The sequence below is a fragment of the Cygnus atratus genome, chromosome 13 (assembly GCF_013377495.2).
Source record: "Cygnus atratus isolate AKBS03 ecotype Queensland, Australia chromosome 13, CAtr_DNAZoo_HiC_assembly, whole genome shotgun sequence".
Classification (NCBI taxonomy): domain Eukaryota; kingdom Metazoa; phylum Chordata; class Aves; order Anseriformes; family Anatidae; genus Cygnus; species Cygnus atratus.
This window is the reverse complement of record NC_066374.1, coordinates 14,339,120-14,352,398: the sequence shown is the minus strand read 5'-3', so window position 1 is coordinate 14,352,398 and position 13,279 is coordinate 14,339,120. Positions and strand designations below refer to the sequence as shown.

Sequence of the window (13,279 nt, the reverse complement as noted above, 5' to 3'; positions counted from 1 at the left end):
AACTGCAAAGGAGTAAGCAAAGCCACTGCTGGCTTTTGACTGCCTGTCAATAGTTGACATGGGTGACATAAAACCTATTGACTTGAGGTCAGTGGTTTGAAATCAACAGCACTCAGCAAGCAATTACTGATGGGCATGAGTACATTCCTCCACATGAGCCTTTGACTTTGTTTGTTTGTTGTTGGCTTTTTTTTTTTTAGTTAAAACTCTGGCTTTGTGGAAAGGTCTCAAGATCAACTTCATTTTTGCCCCAGTGCAGTTTTCTTGATGTGGTACTGTTTGTCTGCTGGCAGTAATAATTAAAGATGTTTTTAATAGTACAGTGTATTTGGATATCAGCAATATTCACAGCTTGATTATATGCAGCCATGGCATAATAAACAGTGAATAGTCTAAACTTGTGCAATTCACAGCATGATTTCATTGCTGTATACTTGTTGCAAATTCCAAATACATAAGCAGTAATGTGAATTAGTAAACACTAAAATATCATTTTGGGAAAATTATTTCTTAGTTGTTAAATTGGCATGCTGCAACTTTTTGGTCTACGTTCAGCAAAGCATAAATGCTAGAAAACCTTAAAATGCTTTGCTGACTTCAGTTTCTAGATCTCATCTAATTTTCAACAGTGATTTTGTGTACCTAAAGCCCAGCATCTTGCATTTGCTACTGATTGTGTTAGAAGGATTTACGAAGTTGCTGCTCCCTACCTGGAGGCTAGTCCTTTTCCTGTTGATATGCGAGTTGGTAAATGCTCACTGCTGGTCCATTGCACTGCAAAATAAACCAAGCTCACGCCCACATGACTTATAAACATTTTGTAGTGGAGGGAGTGGTAGCTGGTGTAGAGGTGGAGCCTTTTTAAATAGTTTTTCCGTATGACTTGTAATTGTAGCGGACTCCACAATGACTAAATCATGCTTACAGACAGTATTTGACTTTGAAATCTGACTCTGCTTCTAGATTGCATAAATCTCATGTAATATGTGGCCAGGGGCTTAACTTGCTCTGCTGAAGAAGGATGAGTTACACATGGTCTCGGTCAAGTTCAGCAACAGAAAATTCAAATCCAGACCTTGATTGCCACAATTGAATACTACTGTTTGCAGTACTGTACATCTTCAAAACCAAATCTCAGTGGCTTCTTCCTTCCTCAAAACTGTGTTAGGGATAGCAGGTTTTGTTGACCACAACTAGAATATCTTCAATATTTTTCACTAAGTCCAAATGACAAAAAAGGATCTTTTCTGAAAATGCAGAGTAAAGCTCAAAAATTTCAAAAGGTGGCTACAAGGTAATTATTTCAGTATAGTTAGCAAATGTAATTCTTGCAACTGCTTTTAATACTTGCAACACTTATGGTACACCAATAGTGCAGCTTATTTAAAGAAGATAGAAAGTATGGCACATATCCTACTTCAGGAATGTTGTTAAAGCTATTCATACTGCAAAATGCCTTGCAATAGAAGATACCAACTAAACCAAGCACCAGACTCCTATAGCTGGCGTAATGTACTACAGTATCCTGTTACAGGCATTCTTTGTAATTCTAGGAGGCAGAAAATAAAATCTGACACTCAAAAATAATAAGTTTAAGTAAATCATGTAGGAGAAATGTACATTTATGTCCAAGAAATGGTTAGATGTTGCCAGAACAATACAGATACATTATGAATCTTTAATGATCTCTGAAAGTCATAATGGTCTGTCACTAATGCCCATTAATGATCTCTCTATACCACGAGTATGGGCTTGATGTTTCTGGCTGGTACCTTAGAGAATACTTTAAATATGCCTGAAACTTTCTCTGATCTACTCCCTGTGTGTCTGCTCCAAATGTAGACTGCAATTGTCTGGGTAGGAGCAGCTTGTAAAGCAGCATGGCTTTGGGGTTAAGAAAGTCGTATTCAGGTAAGATGTATTTAAGCAATATTTTTTTAGAGGAAAAAGCTAGAAGGTATTTCCTGGCAAGTAATCCTCTGTAGAGATGGTAAACTATATAAAGAAATTAAAGCCTAATATTTCCTAATATGAAGAATGTGTTAGTTCTTTGACTTCTTGAATTTGCTTTGGTAACTCTTAAAAATACACTATTTAAGAAGGAAAAAGCAAATGTTATTGTTAATTACTACTGATTGGAATGGTAAATATACTGAATATGCTGCTGAACTGACAATTTTTTCCTGTTCAAACAATGTATCTCAGATGTTGCACAGGTTGATTTTATGGCCTTTTAAACATCCGTGCTATGTATTTAGTTAATTTTGTACCCAAGATTTTTGTCAGGTATAAAGCTTGCTTTAAAAGGAAAAAATAATAACAATAATAACTCCATTCTGTTCCAACTGCCTTTTATGAGAGTACTGTGCCTAACATTAACTGAAGAAAATCTTGTTATGGTGATAATAACTTGAAAACCATTGCATTTTTTTTAACACAAAAACATTAGCTTTTCTCTATTCTTTTGCAAAGGTTTTAGAAAAAGGCTTATGGTGGTGTATTTTATTTATTTTTCTTTAATAATGAGAAAATGTGTTCCCTACTTCTGGTATGTGAAATGATTAGATTACTCTAAGAACCAACGCCCTAGGGCTGGAAGAGAAAAACAAATCTAAGGAATCAGAATATACCACAATGTCAAATAATAATCTGATAGGCAGTGTGTACAGAGTTATATATTAACTGTGTTTTCTATGATATATATCATTCTTTATTAGAAATCACTCAACATGATTAGTAAGCAACTTTTATGATATTGCACGTGGCATCCATGTTGTTGTTGTTTTTCTCCTTGAAATGAATACAATAAATATAAATAGAGTAAACTGTAGAATGAGAAATAAACTGTCCATGGTGTTTTGGCAGCTTAAAAATTCATTTACTGAATGTAATCACTCAGTACGCGATCCAGATTAACTGCTGGATGCCTTGTGCTTCTGTACAAGTGGTAAGTTTTTATAGCAATGTGACGGTAAAGATGGAGCAGATTTGAAACCACCCGAGATTTTGCTAAAAGTTGGCTTCTCGGGAGCGCACCGCGTAGCCGGTGTAAAAAAAAAAAAAAAAAAAGAAAAAAAAAAAAGAAAAAAAGAAAATCGTGTAAAGGCCCGGGGCTCCTTCTTTAATCCGCCTCCACGGTGCTGGGCGGCGTGCGGGGCGGCGGAGCAGGATGCGGCCGGGAACGGCGGCTCAGCACCGCGGACAGCAGCCACCGGAGCGGCTCCTCGGCCTGGCCCTGCGGGGGACGGCCCCGGGGACAGTCCCCGCGGGTCTCACGGCCGCGCCCGGGTGCGTCTGAGAGCGCGAGAGGCTGCCCGAGCTCCTCCTGAATAGAAAAACCCAGTGCGAAGCGCAGAAATCACAACAGCTGCTTGCCGGGACCCTGCGCTTTCACGTTTGCTGCTAATTACAGCCGGAGGCGCCGCGTACGTTTGTTGTGATTAAATATCACCAGTGACCGGAACGAAACGGGGAACGAAAGCGAATGACCTTGCTGGGGCAATTACAAGAGCTACCTCTAGGTGGCCCTCTTGTGTCTGGTTTTGGCAGTAATTTTAGACGTTTGGTTTTTCGAGTGAAAGTACTGGAAACTGGTCCTGTTTGATTTGTAACTGTTTACAAATTAATGTTCCACAGCGTGCTTCCTGTACAGGAAACTATATTTTACTGAAAGCCTCCTGAAAGGACGTTGCATCAGAACTTTTTAAGTGGGCTAAAAATTTATGGCCGTGATGGTTTAAAAATATAATTACTGAGTAAGACATTTCATATATTACAGATCTGGGAAAAAAGAAAAAAAAAAAAAAAAACACTGAAGAAAGTGGAAGTTTCTTCCAGCCTTAACAGCTCTTCTCAGATTCCCTGGTGTTTGTGCATGTCATTATTGTTGAAACGTCTTGGCTCGTATTTGCAAGCCAGGAAGAAGAAAGGCAGGAAAAAATGCGTGCCTTTAAGCGTCCATATTATGAATGTAGAAGCCATGTTTGCAGAAGTGAGAGCCATCCAGTTCCAGTTACGGTCCAGAGGACATACGTATACCAGTAAGCTCTGAGAGCTATATCTCTTACTCCAGTCGTATGAGGCAACTGCCTAGGAATCCCTGCAGGCCGCACAGAACCCTGCAGACTTCCTTGAATTCTGTATTATGTGTTTTACCTGTGCAACTCTGGTAATAGGTGCAACTGTGCGATTAGATTCTTTACCCTCTTGTAACTGTGACAAATAGTACACAGGAAAATACAAGGAGGTTTTCCTTCGTTTCAGTTACACGGAATGGGCTGAGTGGGATTGGTCAAATGATAATGTTAAAAGATCAGCCAAGGTAAGTTCTTACAAACTAGCAGGCTTAGTTCTAAGCCTGAGGATCTAATCCTGCTGTTTGTCCTTTCTTTCCCAGCAAAAGCTCCTCAGCTTTGGAATGTTGCATTGAAGATGAAACTAAACTGTTTGTTTGTAAACAAAATTAAGTTGACCTCAGCTGAAGAATAAGGACATCAAGATACTGATGCTTTTGTGTGGATGCTGCTCCTTAAAAGTATGTTGCGATTTTTAATGAAACAAGGAAAGGTTCTGGCAGGAAGAGATGGAAAATGAGAATAATAAACAAAGAGAAGAGGGTTCAGGGGAGAGGACAAAGTCTAATGATATATCATCATCTGGTAAATATTATGTGTCTCTGCTGTGAGTTTAGTCCAGCATGATTTAGCAGTATGATAGGGGAGTTACTAAGGCTATACGTATGGACTGGGAATTTAATTAAAATCCTGGTGTTATGCTTGTATCCACTTCTGCAGTTTAATCTACTAGCTTCCTGGTGGTTTTAGTTAGAAATGCAGCCCCGAGTTGGATAGGTACCCAGTCTCTGCCCAAACAAATGTGTCCCTGCTGTAGCTCAGCTGGGTTTAAGCGAGGAGTAACAGTGCTCAGCTGGGGCAGCTTCTTAGCTGTTCCTCTGGTTTCTGAGCGTTGGTTCTCTGCATAGCAACAAAACCTTTCCATGCTTTCTGATGAGTTCTGAGTCCCCAGAAATGTACCCAGCAGCCTAATGCAAATACTGGGAGCAGCAGCAGATGTTCTGCTGGCAGCCTGCTTCTCTGAATTGACTTCTCTGAATTCCTTCTAATTTGCTTCTGTAGAATTTGCACACACTTTTTTTTTTTCCCCCAGACCTATTGAAATCCAATACAGCAAATGCTGGCTGGTGGACCGTCTTGCTAGCCAATATTTCTTGTAAGTGTTACTTGCAAAAAGAGTGTATCTCACATATGATAATGATTTTCCCATTGTTTACTTAGGATATATTTTTCACCTCAAATTCCCTGTGTGATTTATAGATATTACCTTTCCTCTGCTCTTCGAAGCAGCAGCTTCTGTTAAACCGGGAGTTTCCATGAGGCTAATCATTGGAAGGTGGAGGGGAAGTGTGACTGTGTGTGTGTTTGGGCTGTTTTTATGTTCACGTGTATTAATGAGCACTGTCAGAAACAAGATGGTGAGCTCCATGAACCTTTATTAAGTATTTCTTTATTTTTGATGAATATTTTTGACAGTGAATATTATTTATGTGTAAGGTAAATTACAGACTGAACCCACTCACAAGGGTATCTCGGTGAGGCAGAGGTAGTATTTTCTCTAATACAACTGTGAAATAGCGGTGCTTTTTTGGATGGGAATGAAATGCCATCAGGAGGTGTCTGTCTTCTTTCCTGACTGTACAGCCTAGATAGTTGGTCAGATGAGCTTAGGTAAACCTGACTTTTCTATCTCTAAAGTTAGATCAGATGTGTCTTGTTTTATCACTACTTATATAGATGTTATTACATCGTTAACAGAGTCAGAAGGCAGAAGTTCTAGCTCATGGCCCCTTTCCCAGTCCTCAGGGATTACATTCCTTCTGGTTAGTGAAATTGAGACCAGCGTTTTTACTCAGGTAAACTGGTTCCAGTTCCATGACAGGGAGTGGAGTAAGGCCCCACTTGCACGTTTGCAGAAGCAGTGAGCCAGTGAAGGGTCTAACTCCACCTCCTGGAGAGCCTTGCCTCCATCCAAGACGTGGTGGTTTTTGCTCAAAGTCCCTTCCATTTGCGATCAAGTCTGTTCACGTTCTCATTTATAGTGCATCAGCATGGTGCCATGATCTCGGCAGTCAGGTGAAAGTCACAGAAAACCATTGCCAGGACCTTCTGATCCCAGTCCAGGTAATTTGGTTTCATTATTAAGAAACAGATGGGTCTTGTGTCGTTAACGTGGCACCAGGAAGCAGCAGGCTTGGCATCGATCACATGATTGCAGCAAATTGGGCTCAGAAGTTATATGAAGTCAAGCAGTGGGGCAGAACTTAGTTTCTGAGCAAAGCAAGGGCTGGCTGTGAGCAGCTGGTGGTAATGCTTAGACACAGGTGGGAGGAGGCAAACTCTGAGGGGCTCCAGCTCAGTGGAGACCTGTTGAGTCTGTTTCTGTCAAGCTCTTGACAGAGGATGAACATTCAGATCTATGAAAAGATGGAGAAAGATCCATTTGAGTAATGTGACAATCCCTAGGCAACTTGCTCTGGGCCTGTGAAGGACTATTTACAGTATTTTGTCATGTGTAAAGTGGCCTTATGTTTAATTTGACAGTGGCATATAGCCCACGCTTCTCCTGTGTCCCATGCTGAGATTTAAGTGTTTCAGGGAGGATATGCTGTCATTTACATTGATGTTTCCAAGTGTCATAATTCTGAGTGAATGAACAGGTATTTCTGCGCGTACTGATGTGGAAGGCCCTTGGATATGTTTGCTGTGGCATTGCAGCGGGCAGGGGGAAGTTGGTTGGTTGCTGCTGCAGGTTCCTGGCTTGGGTTGGGGCCCCGGAGACACCGGAATAACGGAATAACATGCTCCCAATTTGGGAGCACGCAGAGCTGTGGGAGCTGATCTCTTCTGTTTGTTCTGTGACCTTTCCTAGCTGATTGGCGCTGATCTTTTATGCACCAGATAGGCGATCTTTTGTGGTTGACATTTTGGGATGACTGAATATGGATTAACCCAGGAAAAAAAATATTTCCATTTTCTACCTTCAAACAATGCCCTCCTTTTCCAAAAATGCCTGCTCCGCCAGAGGACATGGTCAGATCAAATCCAGTTTTGACTGAGACAGTGCTGTAAAGGAATAAGAATTCACGGCTGGGGAGGGGCAGAACTGGGATTTCTTTAATGGATATTTTCTCTGAAGATCTGAGAGGAAACTGATGTTCTTGATCTGAGATGTATGGCCATCCTGAACGTTTAACAGGGAGTGTCAGTCATGAAGAGGCCCAAATTTTTCTCAGAGTCAGTGAACTTGGTCCTGGCAAACTTGTGCAGATCTGATAAGAGAACAGGATTAGGATTTGACAACCTTTTGTAACACATCAGGCACATAATTATTTTTTTAATATCTTCGTAGTCTTAGTGAGGTGACTGACATGTTGAAGACAAGGATGTGCTTCTCTGCTTTGCTGGATGGAGGCCAGTTTCAGCACATCCAGCCCTGTGCACCACAGATGTATGTTATGCTGGGACCTCTTCTGGTGTTGGGATTCATGATTTTGCATCCTGTGAAGATAAAAATGAGCCAGCTGCCTAATCCTTCAAGCTGTAGAATAGACTGGGCTTCCACATGCACAACATGTGAGCTATTATATAAAGTCAGTCCAACTGACATCTCTACACTGATGTCACAGGAATTTTGATTTTTTCCTGTTACTGACAGGGATGCACAGTGCACTTTTGCAGAGAATCAGGGCAGAGGCACAAACAGGAACATCCATGCCACTATATACAAATGCCTTTCAGTCTTGGCATAAAATAACTTCTGTTTATGGCAGTACAGCTCTTAAAAATGTTTTTAGCAGATTATTAAAGCTAATCTTTTTCTGTTCATTAATTTTAAGGTAGCCCAGTTGGTTTGTTGACTAAAATATCATCAAACCTGAGTTCTTGGTCTGGAGATGCCTGAAGGCAAAGCTCTTCCACAAGCATCTTCTTTCACCTTGCACTTAAAAATAAACCTCTAGATGACTCTCAGCTTGTCTCTTATGTGCTGCTGGAAAAAATAAAACCAGGCTTTCAGCGGTAGCTAGCCGGGCAGCAAACCATGCTCGCTCCTTGGGCAGAGAGCACCCAGATACTCGCTGTTCTGCAGCCGTGTGTCTAGCCACAGAGCTGGCTGCAGAGGAAAGGCTGAGTCATTTCCACGGGGTGTCTCATGGAGGAGCAAAGTGATGCGGGACTTGGGTCTGAACAGCTCTGTTTCCTGGTGAATAGTAATTCTGTTTACTTAGACGAGGAAAAAATCACTGGGGGCCTCAGTGCTGCTGTGTCATACCCAACTGGATGAAGTCTTGTTTATCTCAGCCTGAAAAGGGAGAGAAGTGATTCTGGTGGCACGTTTCAGAAAATAATTCTCTACTTGTTGGGAGTGTAGGCAGTGGAAACAGTCCATAAGCTTGACTCTGGAAGCTTTTTTATTCTGCATGTTTGGTAACAGCAGTGATGTGTTACCTGAGCAAGAAAAAGAGAACCTTGCGAAGGACTCCTGGCACCCCATGACCACCTGAAATTTTCTGTCATATCGAAGCAGCTTCACTCTTGTAAATACAGAGGTGTGATTTGGTGTTCAGGTGGGGCTGAGTGAGGTGTGTATCTGGCTTGTGATTTTTCTTCTGGTCTCCATTTTCATGCAGAATTTGCTTTAACCAGCATCTGCCTTCCTGTAAAGGACCTACTATAAACCTTGTGGTGCTTGTTTATAGGGGAAGAAGAAATCCCTGAGCATACCGGTTTGTCTGAGGATGGGATATTTGGACCCAAGTTACCGGTACTTTTAGGAACATGTCATGAGAATCAGCAATGCTTTCGCAGGGTGCAGAGGAGCTCGGGTCCCTTGGCGAGTCACACATCGGGCTCGTGTGCCAATCACCAGTGTGCCGTAACAGGCAGCCGGAAAGTGCCGTCTCCTCCACGCGCTCCCTGCTCTGGCAGCAGCGTTGCGCTGGCATGCTGCTCTGTGCTCAGTCACATCTGTCGTCGTTCGCGTGCTGAAATAGCACACACGAGCAGCAGTGGGGGGAAAGGGGCGCCTCTGCTCGCAGACTGCGGCTTGCACCCAGGCACGCTGCGAAGCCGCTGCGGCTTGTCAAAACCTGCTCTTTGTTTCAGGACAGTGCTGCCCACAGGTGTCCGGGATCAATTCAAGCTCATGGAAAACAGCAGCGTTCTGCAACTCGCCACAGTGGAAAGGATTCAAGGAAGACTGAGCTAAAACCAGTAGTGTTGCACTTCCCTCTAATTTGGTGAAACAGCCGATGGTGCTCACCTGCAGTTTGGGCCTGTGATGGGAGGTTGATACCTTTTCATAATCAGAGTTGTATAATAATCATCACAGAAACTCAACATCTGTTTGGGATTTAAAATATAAATCAAAAGTGGGTGAGGTCTTTGTCTACTTCACAACAGTGCAGCTGCTGGGTGAGATCCACCTCTAGGTAGCTCTTGCTCCCATCTCGGAAAGTAACTGTACAGCTCTGTCCCATGCTGACTTCTTAAAAGGTACCTTAATTCTTGATTGAAGTGGGGCTGACAATTTACTTTTTAATTCTAAGTCCGCCCAATTTCAATAATCACACACACAAAGAAAGAAAACTCAAAGAGTGCCTGGTTGTATTCTACATTCAAAAAATTGCTTGGAATCTTATTTTATTTTACCTTTCTAGTGTGGTAGGGAGAGAGCAGCTCTTACTATTCAAAGAAAACAAAGCTGTTCTTTGTTTGCTGGTTTTGTTTTGTTTTGTTTTGTTTTTCATATCTGTAAAACCAAAGCAGTCCAAAGACTGGTCCTGTACCAAAGACATTTTCCCAAAAAGATCTTCATTTTTATATGCCATTTATAGTAAATGAAGACATGTTTGTAGGAGTACCGATAGATGGAGAGGTTGATCATGGGGGAAAAGAAAAAAAAAAAAAACCACAACAGAGCACTGTTTTTTGAAACTTAAATCTGATTATGCATATGTGCTATTTTTACTCCTCTCCTTAGTTATCTGTCAAGGAACATTTGTGCAAATGAATTTTCTTTATGGATTTTAAGCATGCAGGCTGGAATGCTGGCAGAAAGATATCCTAAATGCTGCTTGTATATACTGCTTTTCCCCAGGATTTTCAAGGTTAGCCAAATTCTGAGTTCTGAGTTTCACAAATTCATTGTGAAAATTAAATGTCATCTGACCTATAGGACAGATCACAATGAGGCAGCTTTACTTTGATCTGAAGATCAGACACTGTTTTCCAAACTGAGAATATGTATGAAGTAATGGGTGAGTCTCAGGAAAAACAAGTTTCACTTGTGACTGTATTGGAAGTGGAAAGATGTCAAAATTCACAGTACAATATCGGTGAGCTGAGTAGGATGAGTTATTACTAATAATATCCAACTGTCTGTCTCTTGGGTTGGATTTCACATGTCTTATGTGGACTGGCAGATGAGGGTAGTTGTGGAGCTTGTGAATTAGATATTTTTACCCTACTATTTATCCAAATAAAAAATTAGAAGTTTTTATTTAATATGAATATGTGAATGCTATAAAGTGCCTCATGTAAAGGTAAGTGAGGGTATGAATATACCTATGCGTGTCAGTGTATATGTATACATGTATCTCATGCAGAAGAGAGGCATTGCAGACAGGGATGCAGGGCTGCCACATTCAATACACAGAGTTAGCTGTCAAGGTCTCAGGCTGTGATGGCACATGTACATTCAATCCAACATCGTGTTAAAACTTGTGCACTATGGATGTTTCTGTTATTAAGGCCAGGCCATGCAACTTGTTTTACTGGGCAGGAGTTCCCAGTTGGAGGAAACAGATTGGCACCTGTCACGAGCTGTTTCTAATCCGGGGAAGGACTGTAGTGTTTGCAAAGGTACAGTGAATGGTGCTTCAGTATTTGGTGGCACAGTTTCCACTGTGGGTGCCTGGGACCACAGTGTGTGTGCCTGGAGAGGGAGGAGAGAAGCACGTGGCTTTGCCAGGGGTGTGTGGAGGAGAGAAAGAAGGGGCAGGAGGGGCAGGTGTCCTGTGATGCCTGTCTGAGTCTGAAATCACACCTGAGATTCCACGCTGTCCCATGGACCTGTCTGCATCAGTCTGCTTTTGATTAGCCACAGGGGGGCCCTGGGTTTGGGCCAGGGCGCACACGTTGCAGTTCTGGGCTTGTCTGGTGGAAGCCCTTTGCCATTGTGGCCCTGCAGAGCTCAAATCCTGCAAGGATTCAGTCCTCAGCCTCCCCCTCCCAGGACATCCCACCCTGCCTCAACCCTGCAAGGGTTTGCAAATCCCCTCTGCCTCAGGTACTAATTGTTTCAAGTGTTGCTTGCCATCTGGGTTGCAAATCTCTGTTTTGTTTCTAGCCTGAATTGCCTTTATTTTAGGCTCCAGCCATTGAAAGCATGCTGAAAAGCAGGGAGGGGGATGCTGCAAGGAGACCCCCAGGACCTCCTGCTTCTTGCATCCTGGGCCACAGATGTGTGCAGGGGCTGGTGTCCGCCCTGCAGGGCATTAACCATGGCGGGGTGGCCAGGTGTGTCACCAGGCTCTGCTCCTAGTCTCCAGGCACTGCTGCTTCTCTCTGCCCAGGTCCCCGCACTGTGCCACAGCCCCCAGGGGATACAGAAGCCCTGCGAGGGGGACAAAGGGACGAGGGAGAACGTTGCAGTGACAAGGGAATTGCCCTCTCTGAGTCCCTGTTGGTGGACTGGAGCTGGGAGAAGGTGTGAGGGGGGAGGAAAGGAGGGAACCGAAGAGCCTCCAATAAACCAGCGGGGCAGAGGGGACCCTCCCTGGCAGGACTGGGGGGGGAAGCTGGGGCTGGTGCCAGCCAGGTGTCCTCCCCTATCGAAAACCTGGTGCCAGCTATTTGCTCAGCACGGTCACGTTTGTTTGGGTGTCTGCGCCTCCCCGGGAGGCGGCTCTGTCACCGCCAGGTACCCACAGCCCCCTGGGGACAGCCAGGGCCAGCAGCCGCGGTGCGCCAGCTCCCGCAGCCCACCCTCAGCTCCGGGGCCCCCGCTGCACCTCCCCGCACAAAGAGCCTGAGAGAAGGAGAGGAGGAGGTGGAGGAGGAGGGGAGGGTGGCGATAAGGGGCTTGCTTGCTGCGTCGCCTCATTTCGGTAGCCAGCGCACAGCTCGTGGGGTGTGCGCGAGTGCGTGCATCTGCTGCCTGAGGACTACGGCTGCTGCAGCATCAGCGCCGAGCTGCCGGCGACCGGGGGTGTCAGGGGAGCTCTGGCTGTTTACCGCCTGGTGACAAGTGTTGCAGTGCAAAAGCCGAAAGCATCCGTGGAGGGGAGGCTGCGCTGGCAGCGGCACCTGTAAGGAGCGGAGGAGAAGAGGCTTCCCGAGGCATTTGGCAGCAAGCAGCCAAGGCTCCAGGCATCAGCACCTCCTCCCGGTGTCTCCATCGCCGCTTGCTTCGCATCTCTTCTTTGAGAGAGAGAGAGGAGGAAAAAGGATCCAGAAAACCCCTGCAACAGGACAGACCCTGCTTGGAGTCTAACAGGTGTTTGCTGGGATTTGAATGGGGAGGGGCTGGGTGGGGAGAAAAGTTAACTGGAGAAATTGGGGCTAGGAGAGATGCAATGATCTTGCACCAAGTGGATGTGCCGTGTCCGCATGTGAATAGCGCGTCTGGAGAAGCTCAGAGGGATGTCTTGCAAATCGCCTGTTTGATCTCCGTAGAAGCGCTCACCTCTGCCTGCAAACTTTCCTCTGTCAGAAGTTGGGAGGAATAAAAAAAAAAAAAAAAAAAAAAAGGCACCAGAAAATCGAAAGGGGAAAATCCCAGCCGACAAAACCATTTTGACCTAAACTGTTGCATCCCGACCCGAGGCGCTGGTGCCTCCCAGGCTCCAAGCCGGTTGGAGGTGGGTGGCATTGGCCAAGACACCCAGCAGCGGCCCCGGCACTGGGGACAGCCGAGCAGCATGCTGGCCGTGGCACCCGTGGCCGGCCAGCAGACCCTGCGTGCCTGACCCGCCGGTGGCGCCGGGGCGGTGGCGGCCATGGCTGCAGCCATCGCCAGCTCCCTGATCCGCCAGAAGAGACAAGCCAGGGAGCGGGAGAAGTCCAATGCCTGTAAGTGTGTCAACAGCCCCAGCAAGAGCAAGGGAAGCTGCGACAAGAACAAGTTGAATGTGTTTTCCAGGGTCAAACTCTTTGGCTCCAAGAAAAGGCGAAGAAGGCGACCAGGTTGGCAAGGGTTATGT

General features: G+C 44.7%; 1 protein-coding gene across 1 annotated transcript in view; it reads left to right on the top strand.

The window, feature by feature from the left end:
• Positions 1-13,075: 13,075 nt before the first annotated feature.
• Positions 13,076-13,279, top strand: part of FGF13 (fibroblast growth factor 13) — a 55,513-nt gene continuing 55,309 nt past the window's right edge. The window contains exon 1 of the mRNA XM_035541751.1: positions 13,076-13,262. Coding sequence (XP_035397644.1) covers positions 13,076-13,262 — 187 coding nt within the window. The remainder of the gene's footprint in view (positions 13,263-13,279) is intronic.